Raw genomic sequence first — 19,280 nt, forward strand, 5'->3', positions numbered from 1 at the left:
CAGGAAGACGCCGGCGCTGGAAGCCTGGAACTCAGCGGATTACTGCCCTTAACTAGTTGCAGCGGCAGCACGTACACCTAACCACCGCACAGAACCGCATGCAAACACGCCCCCGCTTTACTGCCCCCCCCCCCCCGGTACAGGCAGGCCGCTTTTTGACGTCACGGCTCCAGTTAAAGCGTCTCACACTCTCACGTCACGCTGCCGCGCGCTCACATTCACGAGTCACAGCAGCAGCGAGGTAGAAGCTGGATACAGGTGCATGGCGGCGGCGTCGCGTGTGCGTTCCTCGGTCGCCCTGCTTCTGCTGCCGCTGCTCCTTCTGGCACCGGCGCCAGCGGTGAGGGCGCGCGTGACGGCGCTGATCGTGTTCGGCGACTCCACGGTGGACGCCGGTAACAACAACGCCGTGCAGACGGTGGTGCGGAGCAACTTCCCCCCCTACGGGCGCGACTTCCCGGGCGGGCGCGCCACGGGGCGGTTCAGCAACGGCCGCGTCGCCACCGACTTCTACTCCGAGGCGCTCGGGCTCGGCCGCGCCTTCGTGCCGGCCTACCTCGACCCGGGCTACGGCATCCGGGACTTCGCCACAGGCGTCTGCTTCGCCTCCGCCGGCTCCGGCCTCGACGTCGCCACCTCGCGCGTCTTCGTAAGTAGTGCCGTGCTTCCATAATCCAGCTCTCTTTTTTTTTTTTCTCAATATGAATTCCCGTCCTGCATTTGGGTTGATAGATGGATCCCTTGATTTCGCCGGTGCAGACATCGTGTGTTCTTCTTTTTGGTGCTGTCATTAATTTGGCATCAATTTACGCACGAAATTTAGCGTCTAGAATGCATGTTACTACGATCGAACTTATGATCGGCGTACAAATCATAATCTAACGCTGCACGTATCTTGCAAGTTTGGAGCGCTTCTGTAGCATACGTTCTCCTCGGTCCCAAGTTTTCTAGATAATTTTTTCGAAAAATTTAACGAGAAAATTTTGAGAAAAAGTTTTGAGTAAAAGTTAAAAAAAGTTTGCTCAAAAAGTTTTTGAGAAAAAGTTTTCGATTTTTTCCAAAAATCGAAAGTGGGCCCGCCAGTGGAGGCGCGAGCAGCGCACTGCACATGCCGGCGAAACAGAATTTTTGTGCAGCTGGTCATTAAGGATTTAAGTTATATTTTTAGTTATTGAGTCGATTTAAAATTAAAAAAATTAACTAAAGATTTGCTCTATCTAACTAAGTTAAGAAAAGATAAACTAAATAATAACCTAGAATAACTTAGAATTATCTATTAAATAATCATTTATATCTCTGCTAGTAGAGTTTACAGTTCGACAGGTATCAGCAACCGCTGTAGTGGTCCAACGTTCTTTTCGCTACGCTGTACAAAGATGCATGCGTTGCACCTGACCTGGGCACCTGGCTACGCCATCATACAACAATGTAGCAATGACCAGTCACCACGTCATGTACTGTGCATATATATATATAACCTCTGAATTATGTTTCGTGAATTTTCATTCTCATTTTTGGTACAACGTATTTTCCAGCATGATTTTAACTCATACATGCTTTCCTACCGTACGTGGAGAATACACGAAAGTGCTATTCATGGTCCCATAGTTGCCACCCACTGAAAACAGCGGGCGCATGGGGGGTGGGCTCGCGCTGAAGCTCCCTACCCGGGCGCATTTTTAGTTATTGAAAAAGGACTCTCAATTTTTGGTCATGAAAAAGAAGAGAAGAAGAGGAGAAGAAAAGAAGAAAAAGAAAATAAAGGAGGAAAAAGAAGGAAATTTTGTAATTCTTACTTGACTAAAAACTATAAAAACTGGCATACTGTCGACACTATACCACGTGAATGTAAAAAGATGATGTCTGTTAAGGGTAATCATAGTTTCATGCGCTAGTCATTTACTCCCAGGTGTAAAGCCAAGTCTTTTACTGTGCTAACAATCAATTGAATACGATCTCACTGAATCGGCCTAGATTCAAGATATAAAATCCTTTTAATAAAATCCTAAGGAGACGCCCTTCCTTTAGTGCTCATTTTTTTAATTTTAGCAAAATAAAAGATAAAGATAAAGATAACCATTCAATATGACATGATACAAATAGTGAAATGTGTCATTGGTGATTTGTAGTTCTCTCTCCAATTATAAATATATAATGTTTTGGATAAGATCTGATCAGACTTTTAAAATTTTCACTATCAATAATAACTTTTAAAATATTTAGTATTAAAACATGAAAATTATATGCGTGGATTTGTCTTCAAGAATATTTCATTATATTACAAACTTCAGTAAATAAATATATTTTAATTAAAAATTATGATCAAAGATATGTATTGAAGACTGCGATATGTCTAATAAGTCAAGTATTTTTATTTGAAGGGAGTACTTGTCGAATATCTAACAACGGGTGCGTATAAGGAGTACATCATATACTGACAAGGTATATACGAAGCGTATTCGGTAGCTCCAGATATCGCGAAACAGAATCAACGGTACCTTGTACACCGAGAATCAAGGAAGTACATACCGAGAAGGATTAGATTAGTTACCCAAACCAATACGATCTGTATTCAAAACAGATATATCTACTTAGAAATCAAAGAAAACAACTCTCTATCGACTACGGCTGGATAGAAGTCGGTATCTCACCCCTATATAAGACGGAAAGGCTGAGGGAGAGAAGAGACACGAACAAGGAATTACGAGCAACACAGAAGGCAACAATAGAGGAGTTACTCGACGACTTGAGCCCTAGGATAGATTAGATCCAATTAACTCCTTGTAATAGTCTTAGTCACCTTACTTATACTCAAGATCATCAATACAAGGCAGTAACACCCCCACAGGACGTAGGGCATATTGTCAGGAACTAATCTTTGATAGTTGGCGCGTCAGGTAGGGGTCTTCTTCTGTTTTGTAGGATTAATCATGTCTCAGACTCACTCTTGCGTTGGATTTTCCGACACCGGCTTCTACGACTGCTTCAAGTCGACCGAGGACGTCTTCGAGTCCCCTTCCGTCGACTCGGTGATTATCTTCGGAACTATGGTTTTCCATTGGGACGATCAAGGTGGACTGATCCACACCGATACCCTCGAGTCCATACCATTGGACGCGTACTGCGAGGTGGGACACCTCGAGTGGGATCCCACGAGCCTAATGTTCTTCACTGCATGGACACCGACAGTGACAAGGCTGGCGACGATGACTCTAACGCTAGCCAGAGCAGCCGAACAGATTGATTCGTGTTTATGGCTAGAGGCGACGACCCCCATCGGTTGACCAAATGGTAGTAGATCCAAATACCATGGTCAAGAACGGCGCAGAAATCCTTGGAGAACGACAACAATCAATGCTAACAGTACTGGCGTTGGGTTACCACTCAAAACATCTGCATCAGGAGCCATACGTGCACCCGACACGGCCCTCCACCGATGGAACGGGGGAAGGCAGATGCCTCCTGTCCTCTCCCGACGACTTCCAGTGTGTGTATCTACGCCTGCGACAGCCCACGGCTCGAGGGACAAGCTCCCTCCGAACAATCATCGTGAGGCTTCATCGGCTCGACCGCAACCGAGTCTCGGTAGCGACATATTCAGTACTCCGGATGCAAACATGCAAGGAGCTCATCTAATTCTCAGATCCCTTCCAGAATTGGATCCGGCAAATCCACTGAATCATATGGTCAATCAAGTCAAGATCCTACTCGATGCGGCTTAGAACCAAGTCACTCGAGCAAACAATCCCCGCAACTCTAGACCCCCTAATCGGAACTGTCTCGGCTCAAGGAGCCATGGGCGAGAACACTCTCAAGTAAGGGAATCCTAGACGGGAAGCTCAGGTGGTCGAGCACAAAAACGATACTATGGGCCAAACTGTAGCTCTCCTATCCATATGCGCGGGTATCAGGAAGATCTGAGGAACCGTATTCCTCACAACCAGTGTGATCTATGTATGACGATAAAAAACCGCCATGAGGAACTGCGTGATGACGATCGCCGCTACTACGACCACAAATCTACAGGACGAGATGGTCGATATGACTCCCCCGCTCGGAGAGAGAGGCATGGTAGTCCTCCATCACCTCCTCCTGAAGAGTTCGATGGGGGTTGCGAGGCTTTCGTACGCGAACTTCGGTAGATTCGGTGGCCCGAGCACTTCAAAATGGGCCCAATCTAGAAATACGACAGGAAGATCAATCCTAACGAGTGGTTGCACATCTACACCACTGTAATTCAAGCAGCCAGCAGTGATAATCGAGTAATGGCCAATTATCTGTTAACCGCCCTTGATGGACCCGCAAGGTCTTGGTTGCTAAACTTGCCACCCAACTCAATTCGTTCATGGGCAGAACCCAAGGCTCAGTTTATAGCCAACTTCCAGGGCACATTTGAGCGGCCAGAAACGGAGAATGACCTCCACCAGCTGCGCTAAGGTGACAACAAATATTTTCAAGATTTCATTCGTAGGTTCAGCGACAAGTGTAACACGATCCCGGACATCTCAGATGAATCGGTAATTATTGCCTTCAAACGAGGTGTTCAGGATACAGACTTGCATGGAAGGATGGCTACTCGGAAGATCTGCACAGTCAAAGAGCTTTTCGAGTTGGCCGACAAGTGCACAAAATGAGCGAAAGCGCAAGTACGTGCTAAAAACCTCCAACCTAGCAAGGACAGACCCGAGTCCTCGAAGAACAGAGGAAAAAAGAACAAACCCGGTGACAAGCGCAAGGGTCCTGATACGACTATAGCCGTAGTCGACAAGAGCAAATCGTGCAACACTAGGGACAACAAAGGCCTCAGTTGAGATGGTGGAAAGTGGTGCCCTATCCATCGGAGCAACCAGCATGACTTTTGACGAGTGCTTTGTCTTCAAGAAGAAACTTGATGAGAAGATCAAGGCAAATGCTGAGCGTGATAGTAAGCAAGTTAAGCCTAATGTTGAGGGTGACGAGCCCTAGTTCCACGAGGCTCACCACAGCATGGCGCACATCTTTAGAGGATCCGCCACGTATGAGTCCAAGAGATAGTACAAGGCTGTTGAGCGAGAAGTTAACTTGGCCCTGACTGGGCCTACTCGGTATCTCAAGTGGTCGGAACAACTGATCACCTTTGATCAAACTGACCATCCAGCCGCGGTACCACATTCTGGTCGATACCCAGTCGTAGTTCAGCTGACCATACTCAACATCAAGGTTTTCAGAACTCTGGTGGATGGAGGCAGTTCACTCAACCTCATTTTCTCCAAAACTTTGGACAAGATGGGAATCCAGAGGTTAGAGCTTAAAGCTGTAGTCGTGCCTTTCCACATTATAACTCCTAACTCATTGACCATGCCTCTCGGCTAGATCGAGCTGCCGGCCATCTTTGGCACGCCTGACAACTTCTGCACAGAAAAGCTAACCTTTGATGTTGTGGATTTCGAGACGACGTACAATGTGAACCTATGCCGCCCAATGTTGGGCAAGTTCATGGCGGTGGTTCACTATGCCTACCAAGCGCTTAAGATTCTGGGTCCCAATAGATCCATTACGGTTAAAGGAGATCAGTGTGTAGTGGTTAGATGCAATAAGCAAAGGCTGGATATGGTCGAACACTTCAGTCGAGTGGCCATCGCCCCTAAGGATGCAAGTTCTAAGCGTCAAAGGCAGCAAGGTGTTGTCGAGACCAAAGACTCTAGGCTCGTAAGTCTTGCTGGTGCTACCAAATCCGATGACGCCAAGGGAAAGGCCCACGATGGTGTGAGCAATAAAAAAAATTATGGTTGCGTCAAGACAGTGCCCCTTGACCAGTCTGAACCATCCATGATGGTTAAGGTTGGGGCCAACCTCGACCCCAAATAGGAACTCGCGCTCGTCACCTTTGTCCAGAAAAACCAAGACGTGTTTACATCGCAACTGTTCGATATGCCTGGGTCCCTAGGGAGGTGATCGAGCATAGACTGGCTGTTAAACCTGATGCCAAATCTATGGTGCAGAAGCAGTGATATTTGTGGAAGACAGGAATAGGGCCAGCCAGGAGGAGGTCGATAAGCTCCTAAAGGTGGGCTTCATTCAAGAAGTATGTCATCCTACATGGCTTGTGAATCCTGTCCTCGTCAAGAGGGCCAATGGAAGATGGAGAATGTGCGTCGACTTTACCGACCTTAACAAGGCTTCCCCCAAGGATACGTTTCCTCTTCCGAAATGACCAGATCATCGACTCTACGGCATGCTGCAAATTGTTATGTTTTCTAGATGCCTATTCAGGGTATCACCAAATTAGCCTGAGATTAGAGGATGAGGAGAAAACTGCTTTTACTACTCATTTCGGTGTATTTTGTTATGTAAAGATGCCTTTCGGTTTAAAAAATACTGGTGCTACGTATCAAAGGTGTATTCAAAACTATCTGCAATCCCAAATTGAGCGTAATGTAGAAACGTACATCGATGATGTTGTAGTCAAATTGAAAACCGGAAACGCATTGGTTGACGATCTCAAGGAAGCGTTCAACAACCTCAGGAAGTATCGCATGATGCTCAACCCCGAAAAGTGCACGTTTGGTGTGACATCCGGCAAGCTTCTCGGCTTCCTGGTGTCGAGTCGAGGCATTGAGGCCAACCCGCGCAAAATCGAGGCTCTCGACCAGATGCAGTCACCTCGAACACTGAAAGAGGTCTAGAAATTGACAGGTTGCATTGCTGCTCTTGGTCAATTCATTTCCAAGTTGGACGAGCGAGGGATGCCTTTCTTCAAGATGTTGAACAAACAAAATTGGTTCGAGTGGACGAAAGAAGCGGAGTCGCCTTCTAGGACATAAAAAGGTACTTATCGTCTCCATTAATCCTAACACCGCCTAACGAAAAAGAGGAGCTCTTTTTGTATATTGCAGCTACCCCACAAGTTGTAAGCACAGTACTGGTGGTCAAACGGGAATGTCCTGAGAGAAAGGCCAAGATCCAGAAACCTATTTACTACGTAAGTGAGGTTCTACACGATGCTAAGCTACGTTAGCCGCAAGTACAAAAGCTGATATATGCAGTCTTGATGTCTTCCCAAAAATTATGGCACTACTTTCAAGCACACAGGATCACCGTCATGATCACGTACCTGCTGAAGGATGTAATACGCAATTGGGAAGCTACTGGACGAATCGCGCAATAGGTGATAGAACTAAATGAGTTTGACGTAAGCTACACGCCACGCACGAGCATGAAATCTGGAGTGTTAGTGGACTTCATCACCGAATGGACAAGCATTGAAGAAGCAAGGCCAAACATGGTCGAAGATCACTGGACGCTCTTCTTTGATGGATCGCTCATGCTCCAGGGCACAGGGGCTGGCGTTATACTCAAATCTCCAATGGGCGACGAACTCAGGTACGTTGTTCAATTAAATTTTAAAGCCTCTAACAATATTGCAGAATATGAAGGGCTGGTAAATGGGCTCCACATAGTTGTGTCACTTGGAATTAAACAACCTCTTGTGAAAGGGGACTCACAGTTAGTCGTGAACCAAGCTCAAAAGGAGTATCAGTGCTTATACGACAACATAGTGGCTTATTTACTCAAAGTACGAAAGCTTGAGAAAAAGTTCGAAGGGCTAGAAGTGACGCACATCAAAAGAAGTTATAACTCTGATGTGGATGAACTTGCTGGACTCGCTTCTTCTCGAGCACCAGTACCCATAGGAGTCTTCGTTGAGAAAATCCTTAAACCATCTGTCCTGATAGTTCAACGAATGGATGCTGCCCAACCCGACCAGCAGTCTGGCTAGGTCAGCGAGGCAGAACCCATAGACACAGATGCTGCACTACTCGAATGCCACCCGACTTGGATGACTCCATACCAAGCCTATCTCGAGGGTCGAGATATCCCTAATGATGATGCGTATGTAGAGAAAATTGCTCGTAAATCCAAGCTCTACATTTTGGTAAATGGCAAGCTCTAGTAAAAGGGGAGTAACGGAATCTTAATGAAGTGCATCACTCAGGAAGAGGGCAGTAAAATACTACTCGATATCCATGGAGGCATGTGTTGTAATCATGCGTCTTCTCGCACCTTGGTTGGAAAAATCTTTCGCCAGGAATTCTATTGGCTGACTGCCCTCCAGGATACTTCCGAGCTGGTCAAAAAGTGCGAGAGCTACCAATTTTTTTGAAGGCAGACCACTCGACCAGCCGAAGCTCTGCAAACAATTCCTTTTTCTTGGCCTTTCTCCATCTGGCGCTTGGATATCTTGGGACCGTTCCCAAGGGCCCAAGACGGTTACAAGTTCCTATTTGTGGCTATTGACACGTTCACCAAGTGGATAGAGGCCAAACCTGTAGAAAAGATAACCGGAGAAGCGGCCAAGAAGTTCATAAGGAGCATAATTACTCGATTAGGCATTCCGCATCGGATAATTATGGATAACATTAACCAGTTCAGAAGCAGGACCTTTATTGCATTCTGTGAAGAATTCGGTATCAAAACTTGTTTCACCTAAGTAGCTCACCCGCAGAGTAACGGACAAGTCGAACGTGCTAATGGAATAGTCTTACAGGGCATAAAAAATTGGGTCATCGACAGGCTAAAAGCCTACTCGAAACGCTGGGTGAAAGAACTTCCCTCAGTACTATGGGTCATTTGTACTTTGACCAATAGTGCCACTGGTGAAACACCGTTCTTCTTGGTTTATGGAGCGGAAGCGATGCTCCCGACTGAGTTGCAGTTTGGATCACTTCGAGTGGAAAGTTACTCCGAAGAAAGGTAGGAGTAGCTATGAACGGATGACATAAATTTACTCGAGGAGCATCGAGATCAAGCATCTATTCGAGCAGCTAAGTATCAGCAGGCAATACGTAGATATCGAAGCCAGAGAATTCAACCTAGAGAACTCGCTGCTGGGGACCTCATCCTATGAAAGGTGCAGAAAGAGGCCCGACACCACAAGTTATCACCTAAGTGGGAAGGACCCTACATAGTAGTCGAAGTCACTCGACTTGGGTCAGTACGGCTATCTACTCTGAACGGTGAGATATTCGAGCACTCATGGAACAGCGACCAACTCTGAAAGTTTTATTCATAGAAAAGGTAGATTACAGGTAAATCAATTACATTTAATTCGGTTAGCTACTTGATTACATAATCTTTCCCTTTTCCTCTAATCCATGTGGCTAGTGCAAAATTAGATGAAAGGATCTGCCTAGCTCTAGCAAATAGTGAAGATCCACCACCTCCGAAAGTTTGGAAGCGTATGGAGCCTCATTCGCCCCTAAACGAGTTGAGGAACCTTCTATACTCCTCCCTCGAGCGGTAGCTGATCACCCCGGGAATCAACCGCCGACCAGCATAAGGGCCAAGAAAAGTGGCCGAGGCGAAAGTCCTGCTAGAGCTGATGACCAGCGTCGGTGATGTCGAGTGGTCTTCAGCCTAGCACGAAGGCGATCTGGTTGTTGTCGATGGAGAAGGCGATCGTGCCTCCTTCGCTGGTGATGACTCGGGGGCTCCATTGCCGAAGACCTCAATGGAGGCTTGGTCGATGATCCAGTATCACCACCATCCTCATTCCTTTCCGGTGTAGAGCGCTACGCCGAAGCATAGGTTTTGATGTAACAGCAAATGCGCTGAGTAAGGGGACGGCGATAATCCACGATGGATGTTTCTTCTCTCTCCTTCTGAGGCCCGCTACCCAAGTCCTCGTTGTCGGAGGATGTGATGATGATGATCTCAGGAGGTGTCATGGATAGAGGCCTAGGGGAAAGGATTTCTGGGGTTGGCTCAAGAGGCGGAGATGGAGTGGAGGCCATGGCTTCAAGCTCTACGAGTTCTAGGAGGCAATGGGTAAAGGAAACAGAGGAGACGACGGACAAACGGCTTCGAGTTCCCTCTATTTATAGTGGGGGAAACAGGTTGTACTGTGTAAACATGGCCGTCAAGATCCAAAACGATGGTGTCGCCTCGGGCGTGTAGCACGTTTGGTGGAAGTCATGATGGCGTTATGGCTAGTCTCGTCTCTGCAAAGAGGGATGCATGGCCATTATGACGTGTCAGATCAATGTTGCAGTGAAAACAAATACAAATGGGAATAGGATCTTTTAATGCCCACTTGCCCACTGGATCAAGTTCACTCGATAATCATATTGCAGTAAAAACCATAAATCTCAGGGGCATCCATTCTCGAGTATTCAGTCGAGAACGAGCCTCACTCTTCGACCGACTCTGTTATCGAGTACATAGTCGAGAACAAGCCTTACTCTTCGACTGACTCAGTCATCGAGCACATGGTCAAGAGCGAGATTCGGTCGAGTACAGAGTTCTGAGCTATAACACTACTCTCCGATCAATGGTATAGGTATGTCTTTTTCTACTCTATGATTGAGTAATTTTCTTCCTCGAAAGTAGAGTCGGGGGCTACATTGTAATACCATTTTTTTTATCTTTTGCAAAAATTTTATCTGGCTCTGCGTTGATCATGATAAATAGAACCAACGAAGGCATGTGTTGGGCAGATGACAGATAACTATACCTCAAGAGGCATAATGGCACAGAGATTATCAGACATCTCACGCCTAATGGCCAAAAGGGTTCTAAAGTCCTAGTCTGCCTTACGTATGCTCTCTATCGAGTTCATGTTTGTATGCTGATCGAATGCGCAAATTGATAAAAGTTAACAAAAAAATTGATATGCTCTTTCTTTTTCTAGCTTTGCATTAATCTTTTCCTCACTATTATGGTCTTCTCGAGTACTCGAGGGCCACGCATCTAATGGCTTATCTGGTTACAATTTCAGGTGATGCGTAATAGTATGGTCTTAAGAACGATGACAACTTGTATCTATCAGTTATTGCATCCACTATGCTAATCCTATTTCATCGACAAGGGAATAGCAAATAAAAGCAGAATAGACTAGCAAAGTGTAGTGTTCTTGAGTGCATGCTCAGATCGTAAAATATGTACTACAAATGTTAGAGCAGAACAAACCATCAGTCCAAGGGACTCTCCTCACTATCATCATTAGATAGACTAAGCCTTAACAACTCGACAAAGGTGGGAACCACCAGCTGAACGCTTTCAACAAGTTTTGCGGCCTCCTCGCTGGTACAATTAAACTCGACTGTCACAAATGAGGTATCGAGCGTGGGTTATAGCTCTTTAGAATACCTAGCAATGTGGCAGTACTTGCAGAGGTTGCTTGTGATATGAGGTCGAGGGTCTGCTCCTTCAGCTCTTGAAGAGCTAGGACAACAGCATCCCACTCAGCCATCATTGACTTCTTTTCAACTCGAGTGGTGTTCACTTGGTTCCTAAGTCTCTCCCAAAACTTGACATCGTGTTAATCTTCTTCGTTGCATCAAGAAGAAGCTATTCCTTGCTATTGCAGGAGGACTCAAGGCCTAAAAAAGGTAAACGAAACAATAATTCTTTGCTAGTCACCCAATAATCAAATCACACACTTGTGATCAAGAACAGACTTACGTTCAATTTTCTCCCTCTTGGCCTCGAGCTTCTTGTGGTGGTTGGCCTCGGCGGCTACCTGAGCGCTTATAGCTTGGAGAAGAGCTTTTATTGCCGCCCATGGATCATCAGTCAGAATTGATATTGGAGTTTCACTTCCCCTGAGCTGCGGGTCTTCTTCGGGCATGCTCAAGGTAGGATCTCTGATTAGAGCCGAGGCTGAATCAACCGGGGAAGTTATCCCTAGATGACTGGTCGAGGTGCTGGCAGCCTTGGTTTGCGCCTCAGTCGATAGTCTGCAATCAAAAGAATAAGAGAAGAGGAAAAGAAAGGACTGCCAATCAACCACTTGAGATCACAATCCGGGACAAACCTCTTTAAAATCGGAAAATGTTAAATGATGCTTGACTTTTGCTTTTTTGTGGTCACCTTCTTTGTTCTTGGTCCGGTAGGCGGAGCCGGTGGGGGAGTTACACATGGACTAGGCAGAGTCAAGTCATCAGTAACCTGCAACCAGATAATAAGAATGCATTATCAAGTGAAAGTATGACCAACTAAAGAGCACTAATTTGACTGAAATTACCTCTCTAGTCGAGTCATCAGGCATGATGGTCTCTCGAGTTAGGGATTGTAAGAACGTGCCAGATGTCCCCTAAAAAAAAGAGCCATCCATGAAACTCGTTATTAATAGAATGACCGAAAGGAAATCGATAGCTCGAGAAGAGTTACCTTTTCGGCCGGGTCATCAAGAGCGGCAGTTGCTCGAGGAGGCGATTGGGCTGGTACGCTTGCCGTTCCCTAACAAAAGGCATACCCGAGGGCTCCTTCGCTCAAAAGGAGCATTCCCGAATGCATTCAAGTATCTACTTGATAATTTGGAAGGAAATAAGAAGATAATAAGAACTTCAATCAGCATACCCGAGGGCTCTTTCGCTTGCGCTTGAGTGGGCTCAGATCCGACAATAGATGAGAAGACGAGGACAATCTCTTCAATCCAAGAGACCCCTCAACCTCCTCGTTGGTTGATCCTTTCCCCTTGTCGATGGCATCGGCGGAAGTAGCGCTGTCGAGATCAAAGACCTCGCTCAAAAGGATGTGTTCTTGACAAAAAACTGGAGCATGCAGTCACACAGACAAGTCAGAAGAAATAGACAATAACAAGTCTTACTGTTCTATTAAGAAAATCCTTACGTCTGGTTGAGGATTCGATAAGGAGTAAGGTGCAATGTCACACTCCAGTGTGCCGAAAGAAATAAGCTTGTTCAGCTGGGCGGTGACATCCTGTGTAGGCAGGACTGAAAAAGAAAAGAAAGGTTTACTTGACAAAGTTCGAATATCATAGCTAAATGAAAAGGGCAAAGTGCTAACTAAACCTTACATACGACTGCATCCCTAGAAGCATCCTCATCCCCACTATACTCCCAGGCCAGGCACGTTCGCGCCTTCAGGGGACTTAACCTCTTACTAATGAAGTCTCTGGCCATATGCCACCCAGTAAGGCCAAAATGCCTCAACAAGCCAATCTTGTTGGCGAAGTAGGTGGTGTGGTTGGACTCTTGATGCTCTTGCGTCTAAGAAAGATTTTGGACTGGAAAAAAGCCTCTATATACTAAAGGAAAATCGATCAGGTCGGGATTGGAGACGTAAAACCAAAGTTTCTTCCAATCCTTCGACCAAGAGGAGGTTAGGGGAACCAAGATATAGGAGTTTCTCATTCCACTCCTCAACTGGAAACCACATCCCCTAACATATTTATTCTTAGTAATCCTCTTCAATTTATAAAAATACTAAAAAAAGATTGAAACTTGGCTCGATGCCAAGAAAAGCCTCACAAAGATTAAAAAAAAAACACTCAACATGGTGATAGAGTTGGGGTTTAGGTGGTGGAGTTCAATCTGGTATCGATTGAGCATATTGAGAAGAAACTTGGAAGGAGGGATGTTAAATCCGCAATGGAAGAAAGACTCAAAAACTACGAACTCGTGTTCGATCTTGTAGGAAGGGAATCTCTCACCCGATGTCGTCCTCCATTCGACCAGGCTGCGCAATGGCACCACTCCTTCTGCTTCGAGTTCCGCTAGTCGAGACTCTTGCATCGCCGAGGGTGTCCAGGCCACGATCATGAACCACACCTTGTCATACTAATCAGGTGAGGCGTCGGTAGCTGCTACGTCCGACTGCTTCTTCGGCGAGGAGGAAGTCGGAATCATTGAGGAAGGGTTGGGATCCATGGATCTAAACTTTTTTCTGGTGGTGGTGCATGCCGAAGCAGAGAAAGTTGAGAAGCTTGTGCAAGAAGACTGATGGCAAAGGACGAAGAATGGTTACTGCAAGTCTGGGTCTTACGGGTAAAAAACCGAAAAGTTACTACTGTTTCAACCACTCCCACATTTGCAATGCCTTGATCGGCGTGAAAAAAGGAATGATGACGATGTGTGAATCTCTGCACACCCTTCTGCCTGCATTAAATGTGCCCATACCCGCTGTTTTAAATTTCGAAAGGTTTTTTTAACTCTACTCAGAGTCAGGTGTCGATCAGTTAAGTTATTTAAATCTTTTTCTTCGAGTCTCAAGTGCGATTAGCCACAGGGTACTCAACCCGACTAAGCTTCCACTCGATACTCGAGAAAGGATTCATCCATACTCGATTCTTTTGACCATGAGCCTGATCTACTTTACTAGACCAAGCTTAAACTTGGCAGTACTTGAGTAGACGCTTATAGAAACCTCTCATCCAGAGTAGAGTTAGGGAGCTACTGTCGAATATCTAACTATAGGGTATATGCGCATAAGGAGTACATCATATACTGACAAGGTATATACTAAGCATATTCAGCAGCTCCAGATATCACGGAACCGAATTAGCGGTACCTGATACACCCAGAATCAAGGAAGTACATATTGAGAGGGATTAGATTGGTTACCCAAACCAATACGACATGTATTCAAAATAGATATATCTACTTAGAAATTAAGGAAAATAACTCCCTATCGACTACGGTTGGATAGGAGTCACATCACCCCTATATAAGATGGAAAGGCTGGAGGAGAGGAGACACGAACAAGGAATTACGAGCAACATGAAAGGTAATAACAGGGGAGTTACTCGACGACTTGAGCCCTAGTATAGATTAGATCTAATCAACTCCTTGTAATTATCTTAGCCACCTTACTTATACTCGAGATCATCAATACAATGAAGTAACACCCCCACAGAACGTAGGGTATTACCCCAATCAGAGACCCGAACCTGTATATATCGTTTTGTCTCTTTTCCTGATTAATCCCTACTCTCAAAGGTACAAAATCAATTTACGTATATATTATTGGAAACTAATTTTCAACGATACTAGCAAAGTGTTTTGTTAGGTCCGCAGACCTGAAGTTGATTTGACAATCTCTAAAGTTCCAAATCTTAGAATACATGCTTGCTCTGCTTGCGAGAAATAAAGAAATAAAGTGAAATTTGGACACCGATATAGTCTAAAAAAATAGCATGAACTAGAAATTCACTCCCACATTTGTTACAAGATGCATCCGTAACCTTAAAAAAATACATGCATACCAATACAATGAAATTATTATTCGCGAAAGAACTCACATAAGTTTCATATAACCAATTTGAATGTTTCTGCTTACACTGCTAATCGGAGTAAAATATACTGATAATTTATGACGCAAATTCATAGTAGTAGTCTAGTAGAACCATATTGTTCAGTTACTACAGTTAGCTTCTGGTGCATTCCAGATTCATTTATAATACTTCCTTTTAACATCCTTTGGTCCACGGGAATTTACTGCGACAAGTTCATCAGCTTGCCAACCAATAAATCATGTTGCACTTTTCTGCAAGATTCCCGCTGCGCTTTCGACAGGAGGCAAGCAACATCCCCGTACCCGACTTGTGAAACCTTGTTGATGAGCAACAGCGAGCCGAGTTAATGCAACAGTTCACATTGTCGATTGCCAGCTACGTACTGAAGTCAATTGTTTGTGTCGAATTGAAAGCTATCATGTGCTATTTGAGTTTGACAGAGAATATATATAATTTGATTTTCTGCACCCCATTTTAGCATAGAGCGGACTTGTCTAAGTTTTAAAGTTTGTTTGAACGAAAGTAGTATCAACCGATGTACCCTGTTTAATCTCACCGTGTTCCAGGGAGTGATCCCCCTGCGGAAGCAAGTGGACATGTTCCGGGAGTACAAGGCCCGGCTAGCAGACCACCTCGGCGCGGCCGAGGCCCGCACGGTAGTCTCCGACGCCGTGTACGCCGTCAGCATCGGCACCAACGACTTCATCGAGAACTACTTCGCGCTCACCACGACGCGGTTCCTGGAGTTCACCGTGGACGAGTACACGGACTACTTGGTGGGCCTGGCCCGGAGCTTCCTGGCCGAGCTGTACGGGCTCGGCGCGCGCAAGATCGGGCTCACGGGGCTGGGCGCCATGGGGTGCCTGCCCCTGGAGCGCGCGCACCTCCTCGGCCGCTGCGCCGAGGAGTACAACGCTGCGGCGCGGGGCTTCAACGCGGCGCTCGAGGAAATGGTGAGCGAACTGGGCGCCGAGCTGCCCGGCGCCGAGATCCGCGTGGCGGCGGTGTACGACTTCTTCGAGGGCATCGTGCGGAATCCGTCGCGCTACGGTACGTGGCGCGGTCGTTTGGGTTGGGTTGCCTTCTCGTGGGCTGACCACATGGTTGTTGTTGCAGGGTTCGCGAGGGCGGACGTGGGGTGCTGCGGCTCGGGGACGTACGAGATGGGGTACACGTGCCGCGCGTGGGACGCGCGGACGTGCGCGGACGCCGGCTGGTACGTGTTCTGGGACGCCGTGCACCCCACGGAGCGGGCCAACCGGATCATCGCCGAGTACCTCATGAACACCACCTTTGCCCACTTCTCGTGATCCAGAGGGTATTACAATGACTACCTTAACAAGAGTAGTAACTACTGATGTCGAGAACTGGTTTAGGATCTTAGCCTGATGGTTTAATGGACGCGTATTCATTCATGTACGCGATTGCAGAGTGACTGTTCTGATTTGTATACTACGATGGCCCTGATTCTTTCTACTGCGCTGAATCAACCTATCATATATCTGTTCACAAATCTGTCTACGATCATCGCAGTTCTTGTATTGGATGTAGCCATGTCGGTTACATGTCTTCTGCTGAGACTGATGGGATCTTATCCTGTTGCTGTATTGTGATGTATGCGTAGAACGGACGCGTGTTAAATTGTACGCTTGCAGAACGACCGTTCTGAACTTCACACTGCGGGCCTATGCCCCTGCAGTTACAATTCTGTGCAGTACTACGAAGCGAAGCTATAATTATTCACAGATTTGTCTGCAATCATCGCAATGCTTGTTCACAAAGTAGATAATGCAGAAGGCTAATCACCACTACCAGTTGGTTATTCGTCTGGCTTAAGCTGGATCAGGGAGTGGAAATCACAGATTCAGAAGAGAAATTACTGCAAGTTGTACGCAAACGCACGAGGACTGCAACTCTGTCAACATACACACACGTAGGCAAGAAACCAGGGCTAGATAAAGTGGGAGCATATTTTGTCAGTACTGCAAAAACGAAAAGAAGCAAAAAGAGTGAACCTCTCTAAACAGGGAAAAAGAAGAAGATTAAACGTAGCAACTGATCCTGACACTACTGATAGTAGTTCCTAAACTTTTCAAGTCAAGATTGTGTCAGATGAACTTGGATTTACACACATACCATTCATACACAAACTAGTCAACGTACAGTCGGGAACTCGGGATGTACGACGTCGACCTGAAAGCTAATCTAGCTAGCTACATCTCTGCCAACTACACCGGGCCAGCGGCTTCTGGTCGCTAACTATCTCCTCTCCAGCGCCGGCCGGATGGATCATGCATGGATGCATCTCACCGCCCTCCTCGTTCGTCATTCCGAGGGTCTGTCGGCCGGCCCTACACTGAAGTCGCAATGAGATCAGATCAACTCGGCAGAAGAAGAGCAATCAAACACACCAATCATAAAACCACACAATTTCTCGCCTTTTCAAGCAAACGAGATGCGCAAAGGGAAAACTTATGATTTGCCACTCGTACGATTCACCAATAACCACCGGGCACTCGGGCAGACCAAAAAAGATACTAGTACTACGTGCTAAGTAACTGATCAGGAGCTCGTTGAGAGTTCCAGCCTGCAGAGAAAGAAAGATGTGTTCCTGCTGCCAGCTAGTTGTGCGACGGGTTTTCGTGGGACCTGGGGATCCTACGGCCGAGGCTGCCCCCTGCGCGCCTGAACGGCGTCGTCGTCCGCCGGCGGCCGACGACCATGTCCTGCCGCGCCCTCGACGGCGTCTCCGGCGACACCCGTGGCACGGACACCAGCAGCTTCCGGCTCGGGGCGAAGCTGCTGTGGCTCTCCGGCGTCCCGCTGCCACGCACCATCGTCGAGGAGCTCAGAAGGAGCACGAGGAGGAGGGCCGGCACGAGACCAGTACATTGTAACGACCGTAGTAGTCTGGCCATTGTAGGTTACGTACGTGTGTGCTGTGATCCAACAACCGATTCACTGAGATCGATGCAGTGTGGACTGTGTTCTGTGGATCGTAAGTAGGGAATGGTGGAGCTATGTTTCTTGGGAGGAGATGAGATGAGATTTGGGAGTGTGGTCTGCAAACCGGGCATAATTGCCAGTGGCAGTTAGATATAGGTGTGGTTAAGTGAAGTGGGTATAATTAACTGGATGAAGGTTGGGTATAATTAACTGGATGAAGGTTGGGTATTAGTGGAGTAATGGAGTGCCGGTCATATGCAGGTTCACATGTAATGTGATTAATCTAGACCTCGCCGATGTGTTTGCCATGTGCAACCGCCGCGCCTAAGCTTGGATCTGGTCGGAAATACAGGTCCAGAGGAGTAAACTTCTTTCTGGTCCAAAGATTCAACCGAGCTGTTGACGTACAAATACAATAGTAGCTTTTTTTTTTTTTGAGAGCATAATAAATCCTATAGTAGCTCAGTGCATGGATTCTGCGGTCCGCAGTAGTTAACTCTAACTGCCAAGCACTTCCAGAACTGTTGGTCAAAATACTCTTTCAGTACTTAAACATATAGTAAATCTTTTGGAACCCCATTCTTTTTTTAACTTTTCCAGGCCAAGAGATTGACCCATTTTGCAAAACATACATTTTGTAAATTTACTGAATTTCATCTGAACAGTAGTTTGCACGCCATCAACTAGTACACATACATATGTATGTGTGTATATATACGATGAGTCTATTGGACGTCTAGGTGTACTATAGTTTATCAGTATGCACACCCTCACTTACAGCTCAAAAACTATCAATTACAATCCACTAATTAGGCCAGTTAAAACTGCACGTTCAGAAGTATATAATTGCAACACGAGAAGCTAACGAGCTATAATAATTTACAATATATATATATATATATATATATATATATATATATATATATATATATATAAAAGGACTGGAGTTACATTTTAGATTGTACTACGATTACAATCATGTTTCTTAATTTGTACATCATTAAGCAAGCAATTTATTAGAAGTTACGTTCATCTATAACGTAATTATAACTCATTTTTTTTATTTACATCCAGTTATAACTCCTCATCTTATGAATCGTAACTCTATTATTTTTTAATTGTAACTAGGTTGATATAACAGTAATTAGAATTGAGGATAAATACATTATATAAATGCAGTATGTGTGTGTATATATATATCTAAAAGTTGGGCTCAGGATTTGTTCTGAATTTCGCCGTACGTGTAGATTGGTGGTGCTCGCTTTCTTCGAAATGCTTCAAGCGATTGATCATGTGCCGCAAACGTATCTTTGACCGG

The 19,280-nt window shown here is 45.8% G+C and overlaps 1 protein-coding gene across 1 annotated transcript; it reads left to right on the top strand.

The window, feature by feature from the left end:
• Nucleotides 1-217: 217 nt before the first annotated feature.
• On the top strand, nt 218-16,435 carry LOC133920557 (GDSL esterase/lipase At4g26790-like). The gene is made up of 3 exons (XM_062365165.1): nt 218-649; nt 15,583-16,066; nt 16,133-16,435. The coding sequence occupies exons 1-3, from the start codon at nt 263-265 to the stop codon at nt 16,324-16,326; spliced, it is 1,065 nt and encodes a 354-aa protein (XP_062221149.1). The 5' UTR covers nt 218-262; the 3' UTR covers nt 16,327-16,435.
• Nucleotides 16,436-19,280: the final 2,845 nt, after the last annotated feature.

This window comes from Phragmites australis, chromosome 6, assembly GCF_958298935.1.
Source record: "Phragmites australis chromosome 6, lpPhrAust1.1, whole genome shotgun sequence".
Lineage (NCBI taxonomy): Eukaryota > Viridiplantae > Streptophyta > Magnoliopsida > Poales > Poaceae > Phragmites > Phragmites australis.

What these genes read in the sequence shown, in the direction of transcription:
- LOC133920557 (XM_062365165.1), top strand. Translation starts at nt 263, where the DNA reads ATGGCGGCGGCGTCGCGTGTGCGTTCCTCGGTCGCCCTGCTTCTGCTG. An exon ending in TCGCCACCTCGCGCGTCTTC is followed by an intron (nt 650 to 15,582) that starts GTAAGTAGTGCC and finishes ACCGTGTTCCAG; the next exon opens with GGAGTGATCCCCCTGCGGAA. An exon ending in GCGGAATCCGTCGCGCTACG is followed by an intron (nt 16,067 to 16,132) that starts GTACGTGGCGCG and finishes TTGTTGTTGCAG; the next exon opens with GGTTCGCGAGGGCGGACGTG.